This window comes from Mustela nivalis (assembly GCF_964662115.1).
Source record: "Mustela nivalis genome assembly, chromosome: 4".
Lineage (NCBI taxonomy): Eukaryota > Metazoa > Chordata > Mammalia > Carnivora > Mustelidae > Mustela > Mustela nivalis.
In genome coordinates, this window is record NC_139023.1 from 112142587 (window position 1) to 112167266 (window position 24680).

General features: G+C 38.6%; 1 protein-coding gene across 4 annotated transcripts in view; it reads right to left on the bottom strand.

The window, feature by feature from the left end:
- Positions 1 to 24680, bottom strand: part of GRID2 (glutamate ionotropic receptor delta type subunit 2) — a 1513029-nt gene that overhangs the window by 18416 nt on the left and 1469933 nt on the right. For 2 of the 4 annotated variants that reach the window (XM_082728074.1, XM_082728075.1), the window contains one exon: positions 20434 to 22951. The exons of the other annotated variants lie outside the window; for them this stretch is intronic. In XM_082728074.1, coding sequence (XP_082584200.1) covers positions 22529 to 22951 — 423 coding nt within the window. In that variant the 3' untranslated portion in view covers positions 20434 to 22528. Of the gene's footprint in view, positions 1 to 20433; positions 22952 to 24680 lie in introns of those variants that run through there. 4 annotated transcript variants of the gene reach the window in all.

Sequence of the window (24680 nt, forward strand, 5' to 3'; positions counted from 1 at the left end):
CAGCCTTGTGGGGAACACCCTCCCCAGGCAGAGAACAAACTTGGGTCCCTCCAAGCGCTCCCTGAACTCTTACTCTTTCCCCCACCTGCTGGGCCACACTGTTACCTCAAAGTTCGCTCATAAAGTCAAAACAATCTACACAGTTTCTACATGAACTACTTGCCATTAATACTCGCTTTTAAGACGCAACTGACTGCGTCATACACATATTCCCATGCAGTCGTATTATTTTTAGATCTCAAGGTTAATAATATTTATAGAAACCAAAGAGCAGCTTGTCCTGACCCACCTGGTTATAAGAATGGTAATAAAAATAAAAATAAGATGCTAGAAATATACAGTAATTTTGATTAAAAAATGACATCGAGGGGCACCTGGGTGGCTCAGTGGGTTAAAGCCTCTGACTTCAGCTCAGGTCATGATCCCAGGGTCTTGGGATTGAGCCCCACATCAGGCTGTCTGCTCAGTGGGGAGCCTGCTTCCACCTCTCTGCCTACTTGTGATCTCTGTCTGTCAAATAAATAAATAAAATCTTAAAAAAAAAATGACATCGAGCACTAAAAGTAAATTTGAAATGTTAATTATGGATTTGTTGACACTTATTTAAATGAGTAACAAGTTTAAGTTTAAATTGTAGGAACAAGTCCTTTAGCAAAATGGATGCTAGCAGCTTTTCGTGTTATTTTCTCCTGGGTTTTTTTTTTTTTTTTTTTTTTTTTTGCTACTTTCCACATCATTAAAATCTGTCATCAAAGTGGAAATTAAGTGAATGGCTTCCGATTGATATGTAGTACTACCATAAGGTAATAGCGTTTTATGAAAAGAAAAAGGTTATTTTTAGGAGACTGTTCAAAGCAACTAGGATTAAATATATCCTAACTAATGTGATTCTGTTCATCTTTTTTTCATGTTTCTATCTCGATGCTACGAATGTCTTACATGAAAAATGTTACTGATATTTTCAACTTAAAATGAAACATGGTTTTCCGTTCTGATCTCATAGGCCATTAGTATTCGCTTTCTAGAGTAAATAAGAAAGTAATAATAATCAAGAGCCGTAGAGGCGTGCTCAAATGTGACGGACGAACTGGGGAACGCGACAATTATGAGTTCTTCTCCTCTTTCTCTACTGAGTCTTCCATTCGAGAAGAATATCCTAGTGGAACAACAGATGCCAAGAATCATGAGGAAAGGAGGGGGATGGGGCAAAAAAGAAAAGAAGCTGGCCAGGCGCGATTTAAATCCTGAGGGCATGTGGCCATGTTACTTAATTTGAGCAGCATTATGCAAAACAAAACAAGAATTATCTGCGAGTTGGCAAAGCCTGCTTGAAAGTGCAGGCGAGGGAGAAACCAAGTTAGAGTGCAGCAGATCTAAGACACGCTCACTGAGGTGCTTTGAAGAAAGCCAGCCGCACGACCCCCATCCCCAAGCATAAATAAACTCCAAACAGACTCATTTGCCATGAAGGATGAAATGTGGAGGTGCCGTGGCGCCTGGGTCTCTGCCTCTCCGTGGCTCCTTTCCCCAAGTCGTTCTGGTGGGTTTTTGTGTCCCAAAGTTGTCCCTATGCAAACAACAGGTTGAATATTGTAGGTATGGGTTATTAAAGTGTCCCTGGGACAATGGCAGTCTGTGTCCCATTTGTAACGCTTGGATTAATCTTTGGAAAGTGCACACAAAATGTGACATGATGTTGGCTTCCAACATTATTCAGTCTGCATAGCAGCAAATCCTGCCCTGTCTCCCTGGAAATAAAACTCCACAGACCTATCACCGCCATCTAAAAAGGAACCTATCATTTATGCTCCAAAGTAGAGACACCCTGATAGAAATTCGGTTAGGGGTTTGATTTTATAGTTTGGAGAAGCATTTATGATGGAAACAAATTGCATTCTATCAACTTATTCAGTCTCTAGGAAGAAAGTCTGCAATCAGGTGAATCATATATATGCGTACATATGTACATAATGGCTATAGATGGGGAAAGTAAGAAAGCCTTTTTCTTTCAAAGAGAATTCCACTTTAGGTTAAATTGATAACCCACAACTGGTCCCTGATAACAGGCAGGGTTCTTGACATTATCCTTCTTGCCACCTCATTTTCCCCTTTTGATTTTATAAAGCTCTAGAGGAGAGAGCCAAGATGCGAAAACTGGCTGAGGGAGGCGCGCTGAGGAGACAGGGTGCCCCTCTCATTTCCTTTCCTTTTTCCTCCATCTGAAGAGCTTCTGAAGCTTTGAGAGTCAGCCTCACCTCATCATTCATCAGAAAATTCTACTCAACATAGGCGTCTTGCGCCCAAAAGGACTAAGCGGCATTGTGGAATTCGGGAAGATGTTTTCTCAAACTCTTTGGTTTTAAGTACATCTCAATATTACAAGGACTATTGAAATAGAGGGGAAAAAGCATGTTAAATTATACACAGCCATTGACAATGGTTGGAATTCCCACAGAACCAAGTTGGAAACCAACTCCACACATAGGAAGAATTGGAAGTTGCCTAATGAAATGGGACTGGGGCTGGGAGTGGTGAGTCAGGGCATTGTTCCAGAACAGGGCTTTTAAAGCATGTTATATAGATCAATGTCTTTATCTTCATTATTAGAATCCAATTATTTCCAGTGTAATCTTTTTTGTCTCATAGGGAAATAAGCCATCATCAAAGCAGGTTAGGAATGGCTTCCCTCAAATTCTATGGTACAGATCCGTTCTATAGTAATTTTGCATGTGGGCTCATTAAAAGACCAAAGTAAGCAGAATCTCAGTCTTTGGTCTAGAATGGCCACCCATTTTCTTCTTTTATTGCTATTCGGTAAGTAAATTTCATAAATTTTAAGCTGTGGGTAAATATGTGTTTAAAATACTGCTTTAATCTGTTTGGCATATTGGTCATTGACCTAGGGTTTTGTTTGGAAAAGAACATAGTTTCCATTGAAAAAGTAGTTACAGGGGCACCTGGGTGGCTCAGTGGATTAAAGCCTCTGCCTTCGGCTCAGGTCATGGTCCCAAGGTCCTGGGATCGAACCCCGCATCAGGCTCTCTGCCCAGCAGGGAGCCTGCTTCCTTTCCTCTCTCTCTGCCTGCCTCTCTGCCTACCTGTGATCTCTGTCTGTCAAATAAATAAATAAAATCTTAAAAAAGAAAAGAAAAGAAAAAGTAATTACAGAGGGCTGCAGCTACATCGCATGGATGGATCCTGTTTCCCAAGTTATCTAGAAGAGGTGGGAAAATCCTTGAAATCTGAAGTTCCATGCTTCAGGGACCTCCCTGAAGCAGTAGCTGCAGCATCGGGCAGAGGAACAGGTGTCCCTCCAGCTGGGGCACCGTGCCTACCATGAATCCTTCTCTCCACCCCCACTCATTCAGCAAGATAGTGTAGTGATATTCAGACTGCACCTTGGTTACAGGAGCTCTTGGTATACAGACTTTCAAAGTGCATGTTGCCCTTTCCTGATCTTTCTTCTTGGGCTTTATTTTTCACCTGTGATATGTCTACTTGGATATATTCTGATAGTCGCATTGTTTTCTGTGTTGTTTGCACATTCACTTTATTTGGAGTTCAAAGTGGGGCAGAAGGAAATATGGTTGGATTTCCCAAAGTGATTTTTTTTTTAAAGATTTTATTTATTTATTTGACAGAGAGAGATTACAAGCAGGCAGAGAGGCAGGTAGAGAGAGAGAGGAGGAAGCAGGCTCCCTGCTGAGCAGAGAGCCCGATGCGGGACTTGATCCCAGGACCCTGAGATCACGACCTAGCCGAAGGCAGCGGCTTAACCCACTGAGCCACCCAGGCGCCCCTCCCAAAGTGATTTTTGTTCAGCTTGGGCCAAAGGTAAAAGGGGAAGAATATTGACAGCAATGTGGATGGGGAAGAAAATGACCCAATTCATAATAATGCATCAACCAACTCGGTTTTCAATTTTTATCTTTGTGGTATAAATCAGATAAAACCCAGACTTACAAAAAGGTGATTTAATGAGATCCACAGAGAAAGAGAGAGTCAAGATAATTAGAGGCATCACCAGATAAACCTTATAATACCACTTTCAAGAGATACAAGCATTTTCACCAATTGTTGAGAGAGTTGAGAGAGGACTGGAATTAAAACGGAATTTACTTTTGGGGCACCTTGGTGGTTCAGTCAGTTCAATGTCTGTCTTAGGCTCAGGTCATGATCATAGGGTCTTGGGATGGAGCTGTGTTGGACTCCCTGCTCAGTGGGGAGTCTGCTTCTCCCTCTCCCTCTACCACTCCCCCTGCTTGTGTTCTCTCCCTCTGAAATAAAATAAATGAAATCCTAAAAACCAAACCCAACCCAACCCTGAGCTTACCTTTGCTGAGAAAAGTCTTTAATTTTTTTTTTTTTTTTCCCGAAGATCTGGGTAGTGGGTCAGGGTTAGGAGGTGTCATAGGACTTTATATATAAATTAAGGATATTTTAAAACAATGTGGACAAAATATAATCACTTGTTATTTTTATTTCCATGGGCTAAGAAAAAAAACAATAACATGAAATGCCAAAACCTTTCAATCTTTTAGAAAGTGTAAGTTACCTATATGTATAGGTTTTAGATACATCTTTGTAAAGAGAGTAAACATTAAAATAACCATAAGGACTTAAATGGTGGGCTCATTTACCACTAAAAAGAAGAATAACGTGTGTTTAATTTTTTTTTCAAAAGAGGGCTTGACTTTTCACAAAATGCTATTGCTTACAGAAGCCCCAGGGAATTGAAGCTAAAATCTCGACAAATGGTACCACAGCGCCACCATCTGGCTTTGTAAAAGAGAGCAGGGAGTCCGAACAGAGGAGGACGAAAACTTAATGTTCTTCTCTTCCCTAAAGAGAGATTGGAGGAAACAAACAAACAAACAAGGAAACAAGGGACTCTGTCAGCCCTTGTATTTCCCTCAGCGCTGTAGCCTTGCGTTTGTCACGATTTCAGCTAACATCAAATACTGGTGGCGTCAGAAATTGTCCTGATCTCTTCTTCTGTCTCCACTTTAATTTGAAGAATGAACACATTTTTAGTGGGTAAAATCTTTTATTTATTTATTTAAAGATTTCATTTATTTATTTGACAGAGAGAGATCACAAGTAGACAGAGAGGCAGGCAGAGAGAGAGAGGGAAGCAGGCTCTCCGCTAAGCAGAGAGCCCGATGCAGGACTTGATTCCAGGACCCTGAGATCATGACCTGAGCCAAATGCAGAGGCTTAACCCACTAAGCCACTCAGGCGCTCAGGTAAAATCTTTTAAAAAAGGAAATCTAATGTTAGCAATCTTCCTCTTTAAGTTTTTTTTTGTTTTGTTTTTTTTTTTTTTTTGGGCAGAAAATAGAAAGTTTTTCTTTTTAATTTTCATATTAGTCTGTAGAGTTTTGTTTTTTTTTTTTAAATATTTTTATTTATTTATTTGACAGAGAGAGAGTGAACAAACAGCAGGGGGAGCAGCAGGCAGAATGAGAAGCAGGCTCCCTGCTGAGCAAGGAGCCCTATGTGGGGCTCACTGGGATCATGATCAGAGCCTAACTAAGGCAGCTTAACTGACTGAGCCACCCTGGAGTGTCTAGAAAAGATTTACCTCACTGTTTTTCACCTTGCCTTTGGATATGATAATGTTGCAGAAGTGTCTTTGCATTTTTTTGTTTTTATTTATTTATTCCTTCTTTACATTCCTAAACCTCAGAGATATTTAGGCTGCAACAAATTCTAATACATAATCAGAAGTACAATTTTGACCCTGAAAGGATGGTGAAGTAGTTTTATTGCATATTTAACAGTCTACTTTCTTTGGAAAAAAAATTTATACTTCTAAAATTTGAATGCTTTTTTTTTTTTTTACTTTATATTGCAAAGTTTCACAACTATCCAAACTTACTAAGTATTAGAGTGGCAAATGCATCTATTTTCACTTGCACATCATTTTCAATGAAGACCTTAAAGTTGGCTTGAAAGATAAAATGTTAGCTTTTACCATATTTTGCACTCTTGCAGCATCTATATTTGATTAATTCCTGAATTTTACTAAACACTAGTGTGCAGAATGATATCATTATAACACTGTTTTGGGCCTCCTGTGAACAAAGAACTATTTTAAGGGCCTTGAACTTAATGTTAAGGCATGAAGTCTTTTCAACAAAACTAAGGAGTGTCTTATTTTTACTTCTATTTCATGGATGAGGAAAATGAAATATAGAGACATTGAATAACTTGCCTAGGGTAGCTGACCGACAAACAATGGATATGAAAGCTGTCCTTTAGACTCCATGTTCTTGATGATAACACTAAAACTATTTTCTCAGTGTACAGTGTTCTAAAAATATTTAAAATGTTATGCTTTCTCATATTGCTGTATTTTCTTTGTGTAAGAACCTAGTGTAAAAATATTGCATTTAAATCATCTTATGGGAAATATTTTAATTGTGTTAATTGTTAAACAGCATTTTTTGAAAGCTAACCTAAAAAGTAACCATTATGTATATCCCCACCCTTACCCCCCACCCCAAGAAATACACCATGTGCTCAAAATAAGTGACTTATAAATGAACTTCTAGAAATGAGAACTTTTTGTAAATTGAGGATTTTTTATTTTACATTATTTTCAATTTTAGAGTCTAAGTAATCAGTTTAGAAAATTATACTGAACTATTCACCTCGTTTTATTGTAGTATATTCTAAATAGTAATTAAGAGAAACACTTGCTAATGTTTTAGCTATATACAGAGAAGCCCTTCAGTTTTTTTCTATTTGTTAAAATGTTCAGAGTTTTTTAAAATTCTCTAGAGATTCAGACACTTCTGAAACTTACACTCTATCAATTTTAAAGAGTCTGTGGATATTTGAGTCTTATGTAACAACTGCTCTCCAAAACTACTCATAAATTGATCTTACTGGAATTTTTTTTCAAATACAGTATAGTGTGTCCCATGTTAATCTAACGGAGATAGAACAAAGTGAGGTTATGTAGGATGTTTTACTATAATTTCTGTTAATGTTTTATAAAGAAAAAATGTGACACCAAGAATATCCTAAAATGTACTTTTTGGTGCTGAATTGGAAAATTGATGTTGACAATGTTGGGGGGGGGTCACTGGCTAAGTTCATTTTTGTGTATTAGATAGGAGGAAGCATTAGCTGAATATAAGGCTATGAGTCTATAGAGTGAAGTCATAAATGGAGTATTAGCAATTTCTTTATTTAAAAACTAATTATTAGTTGGTATGGAGCTTGGACAATGTCTTCAATATTTCTAAATATTTTTACATATATAGCGATAGCATTAGTGTTTTTCCTTATTTCCAATTAAATTTCAGAATAGTTAATTTAGATAAGATTCAAAACTGTAAAAATAGCAATTTAGAATAGCAATTAAAAATCATTTCTATGTTTATTTACTGAAAATTTGAATCATTAAAAAAAACCTTTTGGCCATCTAACTAGCATTTGTATTTGTTATTAATTTAGACTATTGTCAGCATACTAATTATCCATGGTTAAACTCTTACTTTGGGGTAGGATGAATATGAAGAAGAGAAAGATTGTGAAGGGAAAAAATTTATTTCTCTTTTCTCCGAAGATGCAGTTACGGAATAATAAAATTATTTGTTCTCCATCATGCGGCCAAGGAACAGTGCAATTCAGACTCCAGGGGTAAGCCTAGTCCTACCTAGAGCCACCACACGAGGGCGTTGGCGGGGATCATTTTCAACAGAAGAACAGTCAATAAATAAGCTTTAGATTTCCCTTATGTTTATGTATATGGTGCCCTTCCTATAAAGGTACTGATATTGACTTACGTGGTGAAGTAGATATTTTCCTATAAGAATATTTTTTGACAGAATTAAGTGCAATTTTTTTTTTTTTATATCCAGGAGGAAGCCACTAGATTCATTATCCTTCAACGTCCTTAGATTGTGAAATTTCCTGCTCAGAATGTCCATTGCCCATCAACTAGCTTTCCATCTTCTCATGAGGCTTTTCTCTTCTTATCCTGAGACTTCAATTCTGAAAGTTCTGGCTAAACCTAGCTTCTGCCTTTCCAGTGTGTTGCTGAATATATCTACCTGGATATTTTACCTTCATTTCAAATACGATGGAATGAATTTTTTTGTTTGTTTGTTGTTTTCTTTTCTTTCTTAGAAAGAGAGTGTGGGTGTGAGGACAGGAGCAGGAGGGGGGTGGCGAGGGTGAGAGAGAATCCTAAGCAGGCTCCTTGCTCAGGGCAGAGCCGGATACAGGTCTCCATCTTGTGACCCTGAGATCATGACCTGAGCCATAATCAGAAGTCGTTGGCTTAACTGACCGTGCCACCCAGAAGCCTCTCAATATGATATTTTAAAAACCAAATATCATCCTCCACTCCACTTAAAAACTAATCTCCCTGAGTCTACAGTTTCTTCGAATATCCAACCTCAAATTTCTGTCATGATGTTTGTGTGTTCCTTCTCTTTCTACAGCTAAGCCAGCATTAGTAAATATGTGCATGTATTTCCCATTTTAACTTGAGCTCACCATAACAAACCTCGTTTATCTCATGACACTCAATCATTCCGCAAGTAATGGCTCAATAACTTACCACTTTTGAATACCCCACTTGCTGCTGTGCTCTCAACACTGACCTCACTACCTGTACCTTCCTGTTGTATTTAACTGTGCTCAAGTCTCTCATGGCTTTGAAACAGACACCCTTCCCAGATCTCATTCTGTTCTTTTTTCTCCTCTCTTTCATCCCTGCGTTCCTTGGAAGAGCAGCATATAAGCCTTTCCACTTCCTCCACCACCTACAGTCTGGCTCATGCATCCACCATTCTTCTCCACGCTGTTCTTGCCAAGATCTGAAAGACCTTCCTTATGCTGGTTGTAATGGGTGCTTTTCCCGCTGAGAGTACTGTTGACAACACTGACAGCTCTCTATCGAAATACTCTTCCCTTGACTTCTGAGACTCTCGCTCCTCAAATTTTCTTCCTCATTTTCTTTTAGCCAGAATACTCCTCTGTCCTGTGATCAAGTGTTGATCTTTCTCAGGGTTCTGTGTCCAGATCTTATTTCTGCTAAATAGGCTTCTTATTCTTTGGATGATTTTGTTGCCTCTCATGATTTCACTTACACTAAGAACTTTAGAAAAGGCCCCAAACTTAGACCCAGACCCCATTCCCACCAAAGCTCCCCCTAGAATCTTGTCACCCCCTTCTTCTGCAGCTACGAAATACGACTAGGGCTTGATTGCCACACAAGTTTCCTGACTGGTCTACCTTTCTCAGATCTTGTCCTATGCAAAAGCTTTCTCCAAGGGCAGCTCTAATGATTCTTTAAAATAGGAATATGGGAAAGTCACTACTTCACTCTAAACTCTTCAATGGCTACCTCGTCATGCCTGGAAATTTATTCCTAAAAAATACACATTTTTTAATGTGGTTTATGGAGCATTTTGAGGACCGTTTTTTACCCCTTCAATTTATTCTCTTGATATTCTCTGTTCCCTCTGAGTTCCAATTTGGGGTGACTTCTTTCAGTTCCAGAAACAAATCTTGCCCTCTGGCTTTAGGTCTTTGCATATGCTCACCCCCTTCCTTTTGCCTGACAGACTCTCAATTATACCTCAGGTCTAGCTTGGAATCCTGGCTAGGGAGCTTTTCCTATCCCTGATCTAGGTTGCAAATCACTTTGCATTTCCATTACTATAGCACTTACCGCAATTTATTGTCATTGCCTGTTAAATTGTCTGCCTTCCCCAGTAGACTGTAAACACTATCATATTACTAATATTCACAGCTGTTCAAAAATGGAATAGACTATAAAAGAGACTACACTCAAACATTAGGTAGGTGGTTGAATTTGATTTTTATAGTTCTGTCATCTTGTGTTCTTACTGCTCTTCATGGGCCATATGTTGCAACCAAATTATTTGATTTTTCTCAAATGTGTTTTATGCTTTCCTTCTCTGTGAGTTGGACCATATCTTTCCTTTCGCCTAAAAATGTTTTTCCCCCTATTCTGTATCTTTGGAAATTATACTTCTTGTTAAATCTAGTTCCTATTCCATCTTCTCCACAAAGATTTTTTTACCTCCCCTGTGAAGAAAGGTCTTGCTTCTCTCCAAATTCTCAAAACACTTTAGACTTCTTATAGTACTTACCATGTATCATTTAAAATCACTGTATTTTGGGGCACTTGGGCTCTCAGTCAGTTAAGTGTCTGCCTTTGGCTCAGGTCATTATCCCAGGGTCCTGGGACTGGGACTCTTTGCTCAGTGGGGAGCCTGCTACTCACTCAGTCTGCTGTTCCCCTGCTCATGTTCTCTGCCTCTGTCAAATAAATAACTCAAATCTTAAAAAAAAACACCCAAAACATAAAATCACTGTTTTTCAATAAAAGGACACCTGGAAGAGTACCATCTCTCCCTTCAATACCTATAATACGTTGCATCCCTTTTATGGAATCCATCATGCTTTGCCTTATGTTGTAGTTATGCATATGCATGACATCTTTTCCATAGTAGCTTTGAGATCTTGCATGCGTATGTCTATGTTCTGCACTGCCTAGCATCTTGGCATGTGTGGAGATATTTGTGCGTGTGTGTATATATATATGTGTATATATATGATGGACTCTCAAAATGTTACGAACTGGTTCTCACCTTATTTTCTATCTGTTTCCATAGGGCCTTCTCTTTCAAGCCAAAGAGCCTTATTCTTGACCCCAAACTTGTCCATTATATTTTCCCATTTCCTCTTTGCACCTAGCTGTTCGCGTGCACATTCATATTTCTCATTGTCAAAATCCTACCTCCTTGGCTCAAATATTGCTTTCTGTGAAGGCTGTCTTAGTACTTCCTGCCAGGAGAGATGCTTGGCCGAGGTGCTTCGCCATTTGTTAGCGGACCATAGAAATACCATGGGTGGGGCACGCCCCGGTGGCTCAGTGGGTTAAAGCCTCTGCTTTCGGCTCGGGTCCTGATCCCAGGGTCCTGGGATCGAGCCCTATAGAGGCTCTCTACTCAGGGGGAGCCTGCTTCCTCCTCTTCTCTCTCTGCCTGACTCTCAGCCTACTTGTGATCTCTGTCTGTCAAATAAATAAATAGAATCTTAAAAAAAAAAAAAAATGCCATGGGGGGAAAAATGAAATCCTAGAGTGACCTGACCTGAGAAGTAATATAGTAAGATCACCTAGGAAGATGTTTAGGAGGGATGTGTGCTGGGAAAGAGTGAAGTTTGTAATGTTTTCCCACAGGGGCTAACGTGTTTAAACTTGTCTGGTAGCAGTAACGCTGGAAAAAAGGGGGTCAGGTCGGAGAGCATCATGTGAGGTGACTCGACAGGGCTTTGTTTTTCCAGTGTTTCCATTAGAAGGATGCTAAGGAAGCAGCGAAGAAGACGGAAAGCTCGCTGACATCATTGACAAGATGAAGAACCCAGCAAACCTGTTGGACTTTGAGCAGTGTCTCCGGCAGATGCTCGCATGGCGGGTATCAGACTCTGTTTCTGTTTTCTTTTTTTTTTTTTTTTTTAAAGATTTATTTATTTGACAGAGAGAAATCACTAGTAGACAGAGAGGCAGCCAGAGAGAGAGAGAGAGGGAAGCAAGCTCCCTGCCAAGCAGAGAGCTCGATGGGGGACCCGATCCCAGGACCCTGAGATCATGACCTGAGCCGAAGGCAGCGGCTTAATCCACTGAGCCACCCAGGCGCCCCTCTGTTTCTGTTTTCTAAGCGACTAAGACGCAGGCATCATTTATAGTAATCTTTTATGAGTATTTTATTTACCACTTATAGTTTTTGTATCAAAAATACAGTCAGCTTGTAAGGACCAGCTGATTTTTATGGATCCGCATAGTGTTCAAATCCCCCTGCAGCAGTGAAGGCCTTTTTACCTTCCATCTCTCTTTGATGTCCAGAGCAGCCTGCTGTGATGGAAAGGGCATGAGTTTCTGAGTGAGAGTTATGTGGATTTGAATTCCATTTTGGTCACTTAATATTTGCATGACCTTGGCCAACTGACTTAACTTTCTAGAGACTGAGGTTGTGTTTTGTTTTTAAACTGTTCGATCAGTATCAGTAACAGCAAATTTACAAGTGAAACCTGTAGGTTGTTCCTAGCACTGTGTCCAGTATATGGTCAGCATGCCCTCCATCCCCAAGGTTGTTAAATTTAGGAGAACATATATATTGGCTTGTAAAGGACAAAAATTGATGCTGAAATGGGCAACTTACATCTTCAGATGAGAATGGATTAAAGCCCCTACACCTGAAATAATTCTAGCTAAAGATATAGGCCATATATTTCATGAAGCACAATTCAGAAATGTGTGACTCTGCAAACTACCTTGACATTCTTACCTTGGGCAGATATTCAATACAATGTGTGTACACAGTTTGGGTGCTATCTCTTTTATAGGAAAAGAAAGAGTAGTTGTGTGTATGTGAGTGTGTGACTCATGGCTTGTATTTTAAGTGAGACCCTGGGGCAAGAGTAAATTGTAAGGGATCGTATTCTCAAACCATTTGAAAAGCAGGTTTTATCAAAGTTATTCTTGATTCAGAGAGATACATACTACCTATTTCTTGCTTTGTATTTGATATATGACTTTTTTTTTTTTTGCTTGGAATTGGAAACCATCTTTGACCTTTTAAAAGTGAAACATTATCATCACCTGAGTGTTGAAAGACAATTAAAACTGACAGACAACATCCTGGACCAAATCCAAGTAGTCTTTTTGATGGCCTGCTTGGTGAGAGCTAACCTCTTAAACTCTCAGAGGTTAAGATTGGTGATGACGAGTATTTCAGACGTACCTTTTGATTTTCTTATAGTACTCTTAACTGCGTTAGTGGATGCTTTCTGAACTCTTGAGGGGAGAGATTCAGAACTAAAAGCACACAACAGTTACAGGAACCAAACACGTTAGTTCCACAGATGTTTGATTTCACTTATAGCTCCAAATATACTGGCTTTCACATAGTGGGTGTTTGTAAGGATTGGGCTTATTTTAATCTGTTCCTTTTATTTTTTTATTTTTTTTTAAAGATTTTATTTATTTATTTGACAGAGAGAAATCACAAGTAGATGAGAGAGAGAGAGGGAAGCGGGCTCCCTGCTGAGCAGAGAGCCCCATGCGGGACTCGATCCCAGGACCCTGAGATCATGACCTGAGCCGAAGGCAGCGGCTTAACTCACTGAGCCACCCAGGCGCCCCTAATCTGTTCCTTTTAAAAGACAAGTTCATGTTTAAATTTTTTTTTTTTTTTTTTTTGGCTTTCTAGTCAGTATGACTGCTCCCTGGTCATTTCAGTAAAGCAAAGGGACTCTGTTCTAGCTCATCCTCTCCTTTAAGGACATTGGAGATACTGGGTGTATTTCAAGGCCAGTTATGGGATCTGAGTCAGGATCACCATATATAAGACAGGATAGTTTGGTCAATTCTGAGTATTCACTGTGTGGGAAATGGGATCAGCTTCAGGCGAGAAAAGGCGAGGAGGCTTGTTCCGCAGCATTTCAAAGAACCAGTAGGGGCAACTTTCAACACATTACAAAGACCAACCGTGAGGAAAAATAATCAAATGGACAATCAAAATTGTTGAATTCGGGGGCGCTTGGGTGGCTCAGTGGGTTAGAGCCTCTGCCTTCAGCTCAGGTCATGATCCCAGAGTCCTGGGATCAAGCCCCGCATCAGGCTCTCTGCTCAGGGGGGAGCCTGCTTCCTCCTCTCTCTCTGCCTGCCTCTCTGCCTCCTTGTGATCTCTGTCTGTCAAATAAATAAATAAAATCTTAAAAAAAGTTGTTGAATGCGCTAATGGACTACTTTGAGAACACGTCGGAGCTGGGGTTGTGGCGGTCTGTGAGGATGTGCTATTCGAAGGTGAGGGAAATCATAACTAGAAGTGAGATCTGTGAAGAGATGGAAGTGGAGCTGCTCGGACTGAGACCCAGGGAGCCTCCCCTCCGCGGCACGCCAGCCCCGTAAATCCCGAGGAAAACCATCCGGAATCTGGGGAGCGAAGTTTAAAAATCAGAGACTCTGGAGAACCCCTCCCCCCATCTCTTCAGAGTCCCTCACTTAGACGCTCCTAATGACGGAAAGCAATTCTCAATTCTATGATTTCTTCTCCTTAACCCTCAAATGAAGAAAAAAGTAAAGAATTAAACAACCTATTCTGACTAGCACTGTTTGGTAGTTCCTTCCTTCCTTCCAGATTATTTCTGTTTTTCTAGCGTCTGAATTTGAAAAATCAGTCATATTTGGTTTCTTTTTCCCTTGTACAGCCCGCAGTTAATCTTCAGTTAATTCAGTTAATCTTCAGGTTCTCTCTATTCTCCCTTCAGAACACATCTATCATCTGTATCTTTTTTTCCTTTTTTGGGCTATTGCAGAAGTCCAGATCACGCCTGAATTATTGCACAGGCTTTTGACTGGCCTCTTTATCATCGTGTTCTATGAATTTCTACCAGCTTGATCTTTTTAACCCCCCCCCCTTTTAGAGCATGTTTCTCCTTTGGTAAAAATCTCCAGTGGCTCCTCCTTGCCCACGCTGGAGGTCTCCACACACTCCGTGCTTACGAGTCTCTGTGAATAGCAGCCCGGCCTCAGTCTGATGGTTCAGGGCCTGAAATTCAAATGGAGGCATGGCCAGAAACGGACACTCCCCGCCACTCTCCTAGAACACTCAAGATGGTGGCAAGTATTTAGGGTCAAGGGAGGGTGGGAAAGTGGCTGCGCTTTGATCCCAAGTTTGGTTGACATCTGGCTCTGTAATCAATCTGCTGGATCTAGTAACAGGCATTTCACTTTGCTCAACTACTCCAGTGGTTTCTGGGCTCTAACAGCATCTATAAAGCCTTATTAGTTGGGCCTTGTGTTACCTTCCTGAGCTCTCTCTCTCACCCCTCATTCTGATTCAGCTACATGGATCGTCCTCCTGTTCTTCAGATATGCCCAGCACACTTCTGCCTCAGAGCCCTGGTACTACCTGCTTTCAACATCTGGAATATTCTTTCCTCAGATGGCGATGTGGCCAACTCTCTTCCTCTTTCAAAGACTTTGGTCAAATGTTAACTCATCAGTGAGGCCACTCATGAGCACCTTATTAAAATAGCAAATGCTTACTCTTACTTTAGGTTTCCCACTGCTTTTGTTTTTCTGTACAGCACTTATCAGCTAATTGACTAATATGCCTCACTTGTTTATCCCATTTGCTGCCTGTCTTCTCCCAATGACTGTGAACTCCATGAGGGCAGGGAGTCTTGTTTACTGTGTGTCTCCAGCATCTAGGATAGTGTTTTGAACATAACAAGATCTTGGTGAACATCTGTTGAGTATGTGAATGAAGGAATGAATGGATGAACAGGATACAGAGCAATCTCTTGAGCCCGGCCTATAGGCTTTCCACATTCTCACCTGCGCTTTACTATCTGCTGCTTCTGGACATGAAACCCATGTTCCAGACATCGTGGGCTACTGCTCCTCCGAACATTCCCATCTTTGTGCCTTCCTTGCACTGTGCACTCCACTTGGAAGCCCTTTTGCATTCCCCCCGACCTTTCCATATTCTCTGTGATTAGGCTAAATTTCCACTTATTCTGGGAAACTATCCCATGTTAGGCAGCCTTCTTCTTCTCTTCTCATTGAATATTTTTTCTATCAACTATAACTTGACAATGGAATGCATTCTGCATCATGATATAATTTATATTCTAGTCTTCTGATGTTACTTAAGCTATGAATTTGTATTTAACTTTTCAAACATTTCTATTCTGTTTCTACAACTTTGGGAGCTTTCTGGAAAGGCCAGGTGTAAGTGAATAGAACTGCTCGTGGATGGAATTCCAGACCTGAGGCTCATCTCAACCACCCTGGACAGGAGGGGGGTCAATACCTCAGCACCCTGGGAAACTTGTTGACTCAGGAGCGTGCCAGTTAGGAAATCTCTGTCCTACGGTGCCTTGCTTATACTAGGTGCTCACAAAAGTGTTAGTCAATGGACTGATTGATCTTGTGTGGTTGTTTTATTCTTAATAATCTCTCTTCAGCTTTACTAAAGTTTATGTACATTACTAATGCTTGTTTTTTTTTTTAAAGACATAATCATGACTGTGGAGTAAGAATTAAAAACTTCATATAGTGATGATCAACAAGAAAATTAATTAAAATATATTAATTGTTGGTGATTGAACTATATTATACGACTTACCATGTTAATTGAGCACACCAAAAGTTGGAGGTTACACATGTGAGGAGTGATTTTCTATACTTGTTGCTCAGTTTATGAACAGTTTTACCATGATATTTCCATGGGGAAACCTGAGTGAGTGAACAGTAAATTTTAAAATGCTTAGTCATGCACCAGTGAGGCTTAGTTATTTTTATTTTTATTTTTAATATGTTCATTTGTAAGTAAGTACAGTAAGAAGTACTATACTCATTAAACAAGATCATACGTGAATGAGAGTTCTGTATTTAATATCGAATATCAATTATGTCAATTAGATATATGACATGGCTATTATCTATCTAGAAGTTGATGTTCAAAGCTCTCCTTAACATTGCTTATGGAAGTATTTGAACATATTAGAGATTCAATAACTCTTTTTAGAATAACAAAGTGCATTAAATGAGCTGGATAAGCGATGCCTCTATTTTCAACTTAATTTTAGTGTGTGTGTATTTTTAGAAAACATATCTTATAGATAACTTATGAAACAGATATTAATAGAGGTTTAGCATTAATTTGAAAGTCAACTGTAATGAAATTTTAGAAAGGAATTGAATGTTTAACTATAAGTGTGAAGTAGATAGAGGTGTCCCTTGCTCCAGGAAGTGGCTGATTCTGAAAAGTTTTATATAATTTAAACTTTTGCAAATTGAATCTTGTTTATTACACATTAGAGGAACTAATTCTCAAAGGTCCCCCTCATGAATCTTTTGTGTAGTGAATAAGCAAGTTGTAGTCTTTTTTGTTTTAGAATTGATGTCCAATTTTTAAAAATTAAAAATAGCCACAGATGTAGGCTACTTAATTCCCAAAAGTTTTCAGTAGAACTTATTTAAAAATTAGACATAGCGTTTTGAAAAACTAAGATGTCCCTTCTACTCACATTTCAAATCTTTTGGCAAGCAAAATATTTATTAAGAGCGCTGTTTCTCAACCCTCCCTACTTCTGATGTATCATTTTTTGATTTTGTGACATATGTTTCTCCTTCTAAAGCATCTGTTATGAAAGCTTAATTAGTTTTTAATTAATGTGAATTAATGTCATCCTGAAAATGGTGTGAATTTTCCATTTCATTGCAGATCGGTTGAGACTTTTGAAATGTATTGCTAATTCTGAGGCAAGAACCTATAGGGTTTTTCCAAAGGGAAACCAGGCCCTCATTCCTCCTGAAGGCTAGAGAGCCATTCCTACAGCATAGGATAAGTAATGACATGTCCAAATAGCACAACCGGTTTTTTCCCCCACTCTGAGGAAATTCTAGGAAGTGTGTGAACTCAGTAAAGAGGTGTCACTTTGTCCTTTCTTGTGTGTAACAACAAGTTCAGGAAGAGCTTTTAGATAATGAAAAAAAATTTCAACATTTTTTTCTCTGTTACTAAGATTGCATGGCAATAACACAAATGAGAAAGATTGAAACCAGGGAAATTTGGGAAATTCAGGTGAGAAAATGAGTGACTGCTCCTTCAGTCCATTTCTATCCTCATGGAGGGGGAATCATTATGTGGTGTAATTGTTCTGTGCCTCTTTGGATCTCTACACAGGGAGCAAAACCATGAGGTTTCTACTCTTCTGGAAGTGTGTGTGGGTTGGATGCTGTTTTCCTGGCTTGTCTTCCTGTAAAAACCCTATTATATACTCTTTGGGCTCATAGGTCACCCTGTATCCTGCATCTTAGGTGACAGGAAAGGTGGCCAGGGATCTTAGTTGCAATATAAATAAAAGTTTATACAAGTCGAGACGTCACCTAAAAGGGATTCACTGTGTAGTCCCTTTGAAGCAAATGTAAACAATGAGGAGCTCTATCACAAGTGATTAGGGATAGAAAATAAGTTCCTGTGGTCCATATCATCCTGACATGGACATCTGAGGGTAGGCATATGTCTCTGAAAGGTACACAGTTGTTGGTAAGGAGGAGGGGTTGGTTAAAGAGTTTGCCTGGGGCTTATGGAAATTTTCACATTTCTGTAAAGATTTCATGGTCTGGCATCTTGGGAAATCTCCAAGTCTTCTTTGTGGAGGTGATCTGGGTCAAAGCAGGTAGATTCTATTAGCCCATGAGAACTACTGGGAGGGATTGCCCCAGGGACTTGGAGTGGCCAAGGCCAAAGAGGACTGCAGGGTCTTGGGGTGTCTTGTTCCACCTCCTCAGAAAGTCTGTTAGTGGCTGCTGTATCTTGCGTGTTGATGTGGGACAAGGAAAGAGTTGGGTATTGGAACACACCCAGACCCATTTCTAAGCACATGTGTCCATCTACGCCGTGTGTGACTGCTTAACACAGTGTTTTCCACAAATGGGTTTTGAGTGAACACTAAGAGAATAAAATAATAAATAAATCAACAAATGATAGAATTAAGTCTGTCAAATATAGCAAACTTTATTTCCTGATTTTTCAAGGCTAGGTAAGTCGTTTCAATCCAAGGGAGCTCATATGCTACTTGATGAGACGGTATTTACTACAGTTTGTTGAAATGATATCTATGGCCGTACTTTTTAGTCATTTATTAATATCTGATCACAAAGATTGGAAATAGGATTTGTTTTTAGGAATAAAAACATTCTAGAAAGAAGTCAGTTTTTAGTGAGACCATTGTATTTTGTCAGTTATTGGGAGATGTATATAAAAGCATAAATCCTATGTTTACCAGTATGAAAGTTCTTAGCTCTGACTTATTTACTATGCTCATAGTCCCAAATGTGTTTCTCCACTCCAAATTTCTGATTATAAAATACTAATAGTTTGTTATCCGTGTGGCTTGGAAGGTATTAGGTAGGCTATGTGATCGTCTCATCTTTTTTTTTTCCTTTTTAATTGATGAACCGAAGTACCATTTAGCAAGGTCTATTTTTTGAAGTACTTATTCAGTTGACAACCAATCCCAAATTAAAGGAGATAAAAAGAACATAATTATGAAAACTACAAATTGCCTGTATGTAGCTGCATATGCATGAGGGAAGAAAGGAGGTCTTGTGATTTTCTAAGGTATGACTGAGTCAAAACCTGTGCATAAGTTCTGATGTGGTTGAAAGTGACAGCCAGTTCTCTTAATGATTCACCAAAGGAAAAATTTCAACTTCTGAGTAGAATAAAATTACATGGATATAAGGTAAATGTCTGGTTTCAAAATAGCAAGGTTGGGGTAAGTGGTGTGAACAGGTCAACAATAGGCTAAAGGAAGTAGCACTAGAGAGAAGCAGAGAGAAGCAGGATCTGGCCTGAGGTCTGCCCCACGCTCTGACATTGGGGAAGTAGCCTGAGAAGTTGATTCACCTGCTGTACTTGGCTGCAGACAGGAGGGAAGGTTCCTAGAGATTTGCAGCCTAGGCTTGGGGAGGGGGCTGGGTGGAGGCATTGTCCCTGAGCCATCCCTGCATTTAAGCCCATGAGGACCTGTGGATATGACTGAAGCATGGCTGAGTTAGATAATAATAATAATTAAGAAGGACCCAGCTTTAAGTCTTAGATTGTCAAACATCTGGGCAAGCATCTTATAGTCTCTTCTTTGCAAAACCAGAGAGAGAGTCTAGATCTATATAGTTCCTCGTATTTCCAACATCTAAAAAAAAATCACTTTTAATAGAATTTTAGAGCAGCAAAGATTTTAATCTAATTAAATATATTTTCCGATATATATTCACTGAGTGAGTTAAATGCTAGACAAAAATATTGTTGCTCAAATGAGGAAAATAACACTGTATTAGAAATAATATTGAAGTCATTAATTTTCAAATTAATAGATTCAACATGACAAATATTTCCCTAATAACAAAACAATCATTAATACATAAATTCTAAGTTTAAATACCCTTAATTTTCTTCCTTCCTTTCTTTCTCTTTCTTTCTTTTCCTTCCTTCCTCCCTTCCTTTGATGTAACAAACCATCACCCTTTTATCCTTATCATGGTTGCATTGTTTAAATGAATCAGGATAACTCTCTCCCAAAAAAAGTGCTCCCAGAGACATCACAAATAGAAATATATGTGAAGAAAAACAAATATATTGTTGGTTCTAGTTGTTTCAAAGCAGAAACGCATTCTTTCATTGGTTTAAGACACACACAGTACTGTTTTTAGAGAGCCACTCTTTTTGGCATAGTTCTGCTAGTAAAACGTCATGTGTTTCATGCTTTACTTAACTCAAGATAAATTTTTAGAAAAATTCAGTTCGTTCTGTGAGAGAGTAAGCACTGTCAAATTTTATAGTTAAGACTTCAATGGTATGAGAGCAAGTTTAGAAAACATTTTTATTAGACAAATTATTTAGACAAATTATACACAGAAAGCTCTGCCACTCATAACTGAGGCCTCCAAAAAGTGTTTTGTGTATTTGTATAATAGGCAATACATCAAAATAGGCCTATTTTAAATATTGTACATGGTTAACAGTTTGTTGATAGCTAAAATCACGGCAACATCTGGTATGTCCCTATATAGCTTGTTGTAAAGAATTTTTTTTTTTTGTTTTGTTTTAAAATCAGAGTTGTGAATGAGATCATGAGTGTTACAAGGGAAAACAAGTCGTGCATGCACTTAGGTACTTGTTACCCTGGAAACAAAATGGTTTTTGTATGATAAGAAAATTTTCTGCCTTACACAGTAGACAATATTTGAAGATTTAGTACAAAAACAGTGACAGTACAAGATGCTCCCCAGAACAGAATTAGCATCAAAATATAATATACCTTAAGAATATACCTTTTAATTTCTCCTAAAGCAAATCACATAGGTTGATTCCTATATCAATCCTAGCTACGGAATGAATTAGATTAAAATAAGTGTATGGCTGCGTGAAAACACAGGATAAGTTCTTGCTTCCTACTTACCACATTTTAATGTAAGGGTTACAAACAAAGTTCATTCTCTATTTCTAATAGGTAAGAATGCTACTTTAAAAGGGTTGTGCACAAAGAGCCACCGTGTTTGCTGTCACCCTCCTATACACTTGGCACGAATGTAAAAAATACATAACTCCTCCAAATAGAACTGAATAAAAAGGTGGGGAGGGTTAAGTCAAGAGCCCAGTACGGTCATAACATTTTCTTCTTTAGGGTAATGTAGGACAGTAATTAAGGCCACATCAATATTTCTTAAGGGCTCCCACCTCTCCCCAACTACAGTTGTATCGATTGGCTTTCTGCTTTGGAAGAGAATTTATTAACCTTCAGCGATCTACGTTTCAACTCTTCTAGGGCTCACTCTATGTGCTGCTGTGGACGTGGTCCGGCTGATAGCATTTTCCACTTAGATAATTCATTAAAAGTAAAATTATCAAGGTTAGCTTTATACACTGCTGAGTAACAAATGCAAAACCTACTCAAAGGAGTTACATCTAGGAACAAATATTAAATCGCCCTGGATGTTTTAATAACAAAAGTATAAAATATTCTCTGTTGGCAAACGATGCGAGTCAGAAGAACATTAAAGCAACCTGCCTTTTCTAACTGAAAAGACCCCTGCCCTATACATAGTTCCTGTATACAATGCTTTTTTTTTTTTTAAACTAAAGCTTTATTAAATGAATTGCAATAGCAATGGCCGCCCTTCAATATATATACACATTATATAAGTGCATATATATGTATATATAGATGAGATACTAATTTATTTAACACAATAGAGGCTTCTGCCATATGATAAAGTTTACTGTACATAAGAAAAAACTGTTAATACTGTACAATCACATAAAGGTCATATGCACTGTTGCAGTGCGAGAGTAGTTTTAACTGTAGTCTTGACTGGCGTATTAATGGCTTTTTTTGTAATCCTACAAAATTGCATTCTCATATTATGTGGCCTGAATGGTCTTGAAGTTATCTTATAAACACTGCAGGGGTTGCCTTTGGTCCACAGTTAAAGGACACTCAACAGCAGTGGAGCGCTGTATGGATGCAGCAGAAGAATGTAAAAAGACTGAAGTTATTGCAATTATAGTTTTAAAAATAGAGAAATGTTATGTAAGAGGCCTTTATGTAAAATTAATCCTGCATATACTTTTAGTATACTCAGTGCACATTTCCTATACTTGAAGTACAGTATATGAAAAGCGGACTAATAGGATCCTAGTACACTATATTCTGGGGGAACAAGTTGAGTAATGAAAAAAAGTGGAGGGACATGTACAGAAAGAAAGGGAAAAAGAGAAAGAAATAGAAGAGAGAGAGAGAGAAGAGGGAGAAGGTGGAGAGAAGAAACTAGAATTGTTACTAATAATCCTGATTTTTTTTTTTTAAATGTTACATCCATGTTAGTCCCACAATATTACAGTTGCTCCTTGCACAGGGAGTCCTACGAAAGAAACAGTGAAGAGATTTTGATGGATGCTCAAATGGAGGTGCCTCGGTCTGGGTCATTACCCAGATTGAGCCCCAGGGTAGGAGTTGGTTGATAAGGAATAGATGACATTGTTTTTATAGGACTCCTGAAAAAGCCCCCATTAGGTGCCCTGTGCCTAAAAGGGCCAGTTCGGTGCTCGGGCACGTTGCCAAAGGCGAAACCAGAGGCAGCTTTAGCTGATAGTGTGCGGCTAAGAGTCTGGATCTGCTCTGGGATAAAGGTTGTTGTGGTGATATGAGTGTTCCTGAAATCACTGATTTGCTCCAGTGCTTGTCGTGTTGGCAAAGTGTCAATGTCCAGAGGGGTCAAGTCAATTGACGAGGTGGAAAACTGTTTATGGGGGCTGTCGTCATCTGTGCACAAGCTATTTACACGTCTATGGAGGTGCTCCAGGTCAATTTCCTTGTCATCCTGGAGATGAAGAAAAAGAAGATAAGGTTCTCATCAGTACTAGCTTCCATGGTTAAAAAAAAAAAAAAAAGTAGTTCAGCAAACATGATAGGTAATCAACTGAACTTTGGGATTTATGCATTTAACAAATCTCTATTGAGCACCTAGTATGAGCCAGGCATTGTGCTAGGTTCTGGGGGTACAAATATGACTTTGAAATAAGGTTTTCTATAATAAATATTTTTCTTGCACAAAAAGTTCTCTACATGTCACATGCAACTACAAAAATAGGAGAGCGATTGCCTTCTCTGAGATCAGGGACAGACCTAGGCAAAGCTGTACAAATAAAAAATATGGTTTTAACTTGCTCCCCCTCCACACCTCTTCTTTCCATGTGCTTCCTCCTTTTTCAAGGTGTCTCCCTCCAAGTTGGGTTTCTGTTCTTCTCTGTTATTCCCTCCCTAACCTTAACTTTCCATTCTTGGTAGTAAGTGATACGATATGCTAGTTCACACTGAAGTGTTAGTGACTGTTAAAGGGTTATTTCTCTTCAGGCCAGAGAGATGTGAGATTATTCAGAAAGAGCAACATTCAACACAAGAGAATCCATTTCTAATTGAGGGATGTCATTACACTCAAGTTATTTAGTACCTGAATGAGGCAATATTGTGAGGTCAGTGAGACCTTCAGAGACCTCTTCGAGTCATGACCTGCGAATGACAGCTTTGGTCTAGGGCCAGGTTTATGCTAAATGGCCTCTAAATCAAAGATGCTTTGAGCTATGCTAATGGAGTCTTAGTAAGAAGAGACTTAATAAAGTAAAAGGAAGAGAAATCTCAGATTTCTGGTGTTGAAACCAATTCATAAATCCTTAGGATTTTCACTTAAAGTGAGCATTAAAGCCCAATGTTTGAAAAATAAAACTGGCAAGAAAAAAATTGTCTCTTATCAGTCATGTTTATAGCCAAGTTCAATAAATTAAATTCATGAGGATTTAAAAATACCTATTAATCATAAGAAGAGAAAATATTTATTCATAGATCTGGATTAGCTGTCATGAGTTAGAATGGAGTATGTATTTTTTTCATTGTGCTATTATAGTGCTCCTCAGTGAAAAATATTTTGATGTGCATCACTGTTTTTCCTTTTCCTTTCTCATTTTAAAATCCAATAAAAAATATCCATTAATGCAATATTATCACTGAGACTTTAGAGGGTTGAGAGATATAATTTTATGGTTCCCACAGCAACTGCAATGTACTCATCCATCAACAGATATAATAATGCAAAATTTTAATATCATATATAGTAATTCAAAATATAAGGAGCTTGGGGAGTCCTTAATTTCCAGGTTTTTGAGAATATGAAATCTCAGCTATAATGTTGCACTAATGTGGTCTTTTGCATTGAATCACTGTCAATAGAGAACCCAGAAGCTTATTCCATAAAGAAAACACCACAATGAAACCTACTTTTTAGTTCATACTCCACTAATTTAGAATATATGATCATTCAAATAGGTAAGAAGCTAAGTTTTATCTTTGGTAAGCCAAGCTTTTCCTATATTCGCTGCTGATCAATTTTGCATACAAGGCAGTAGAAAGGAATTCTCAGATTACTTTAGAAAAAAAATCTGTTTAAAAGAATATAAACATGTAAAAATTCATATGAATGTGAGAAGTCATTTTTATTTGTGCATTAAAACAGATCTTCTCAGGATTTGCTCTAACCATCAGTTAGCCAAGGTCTA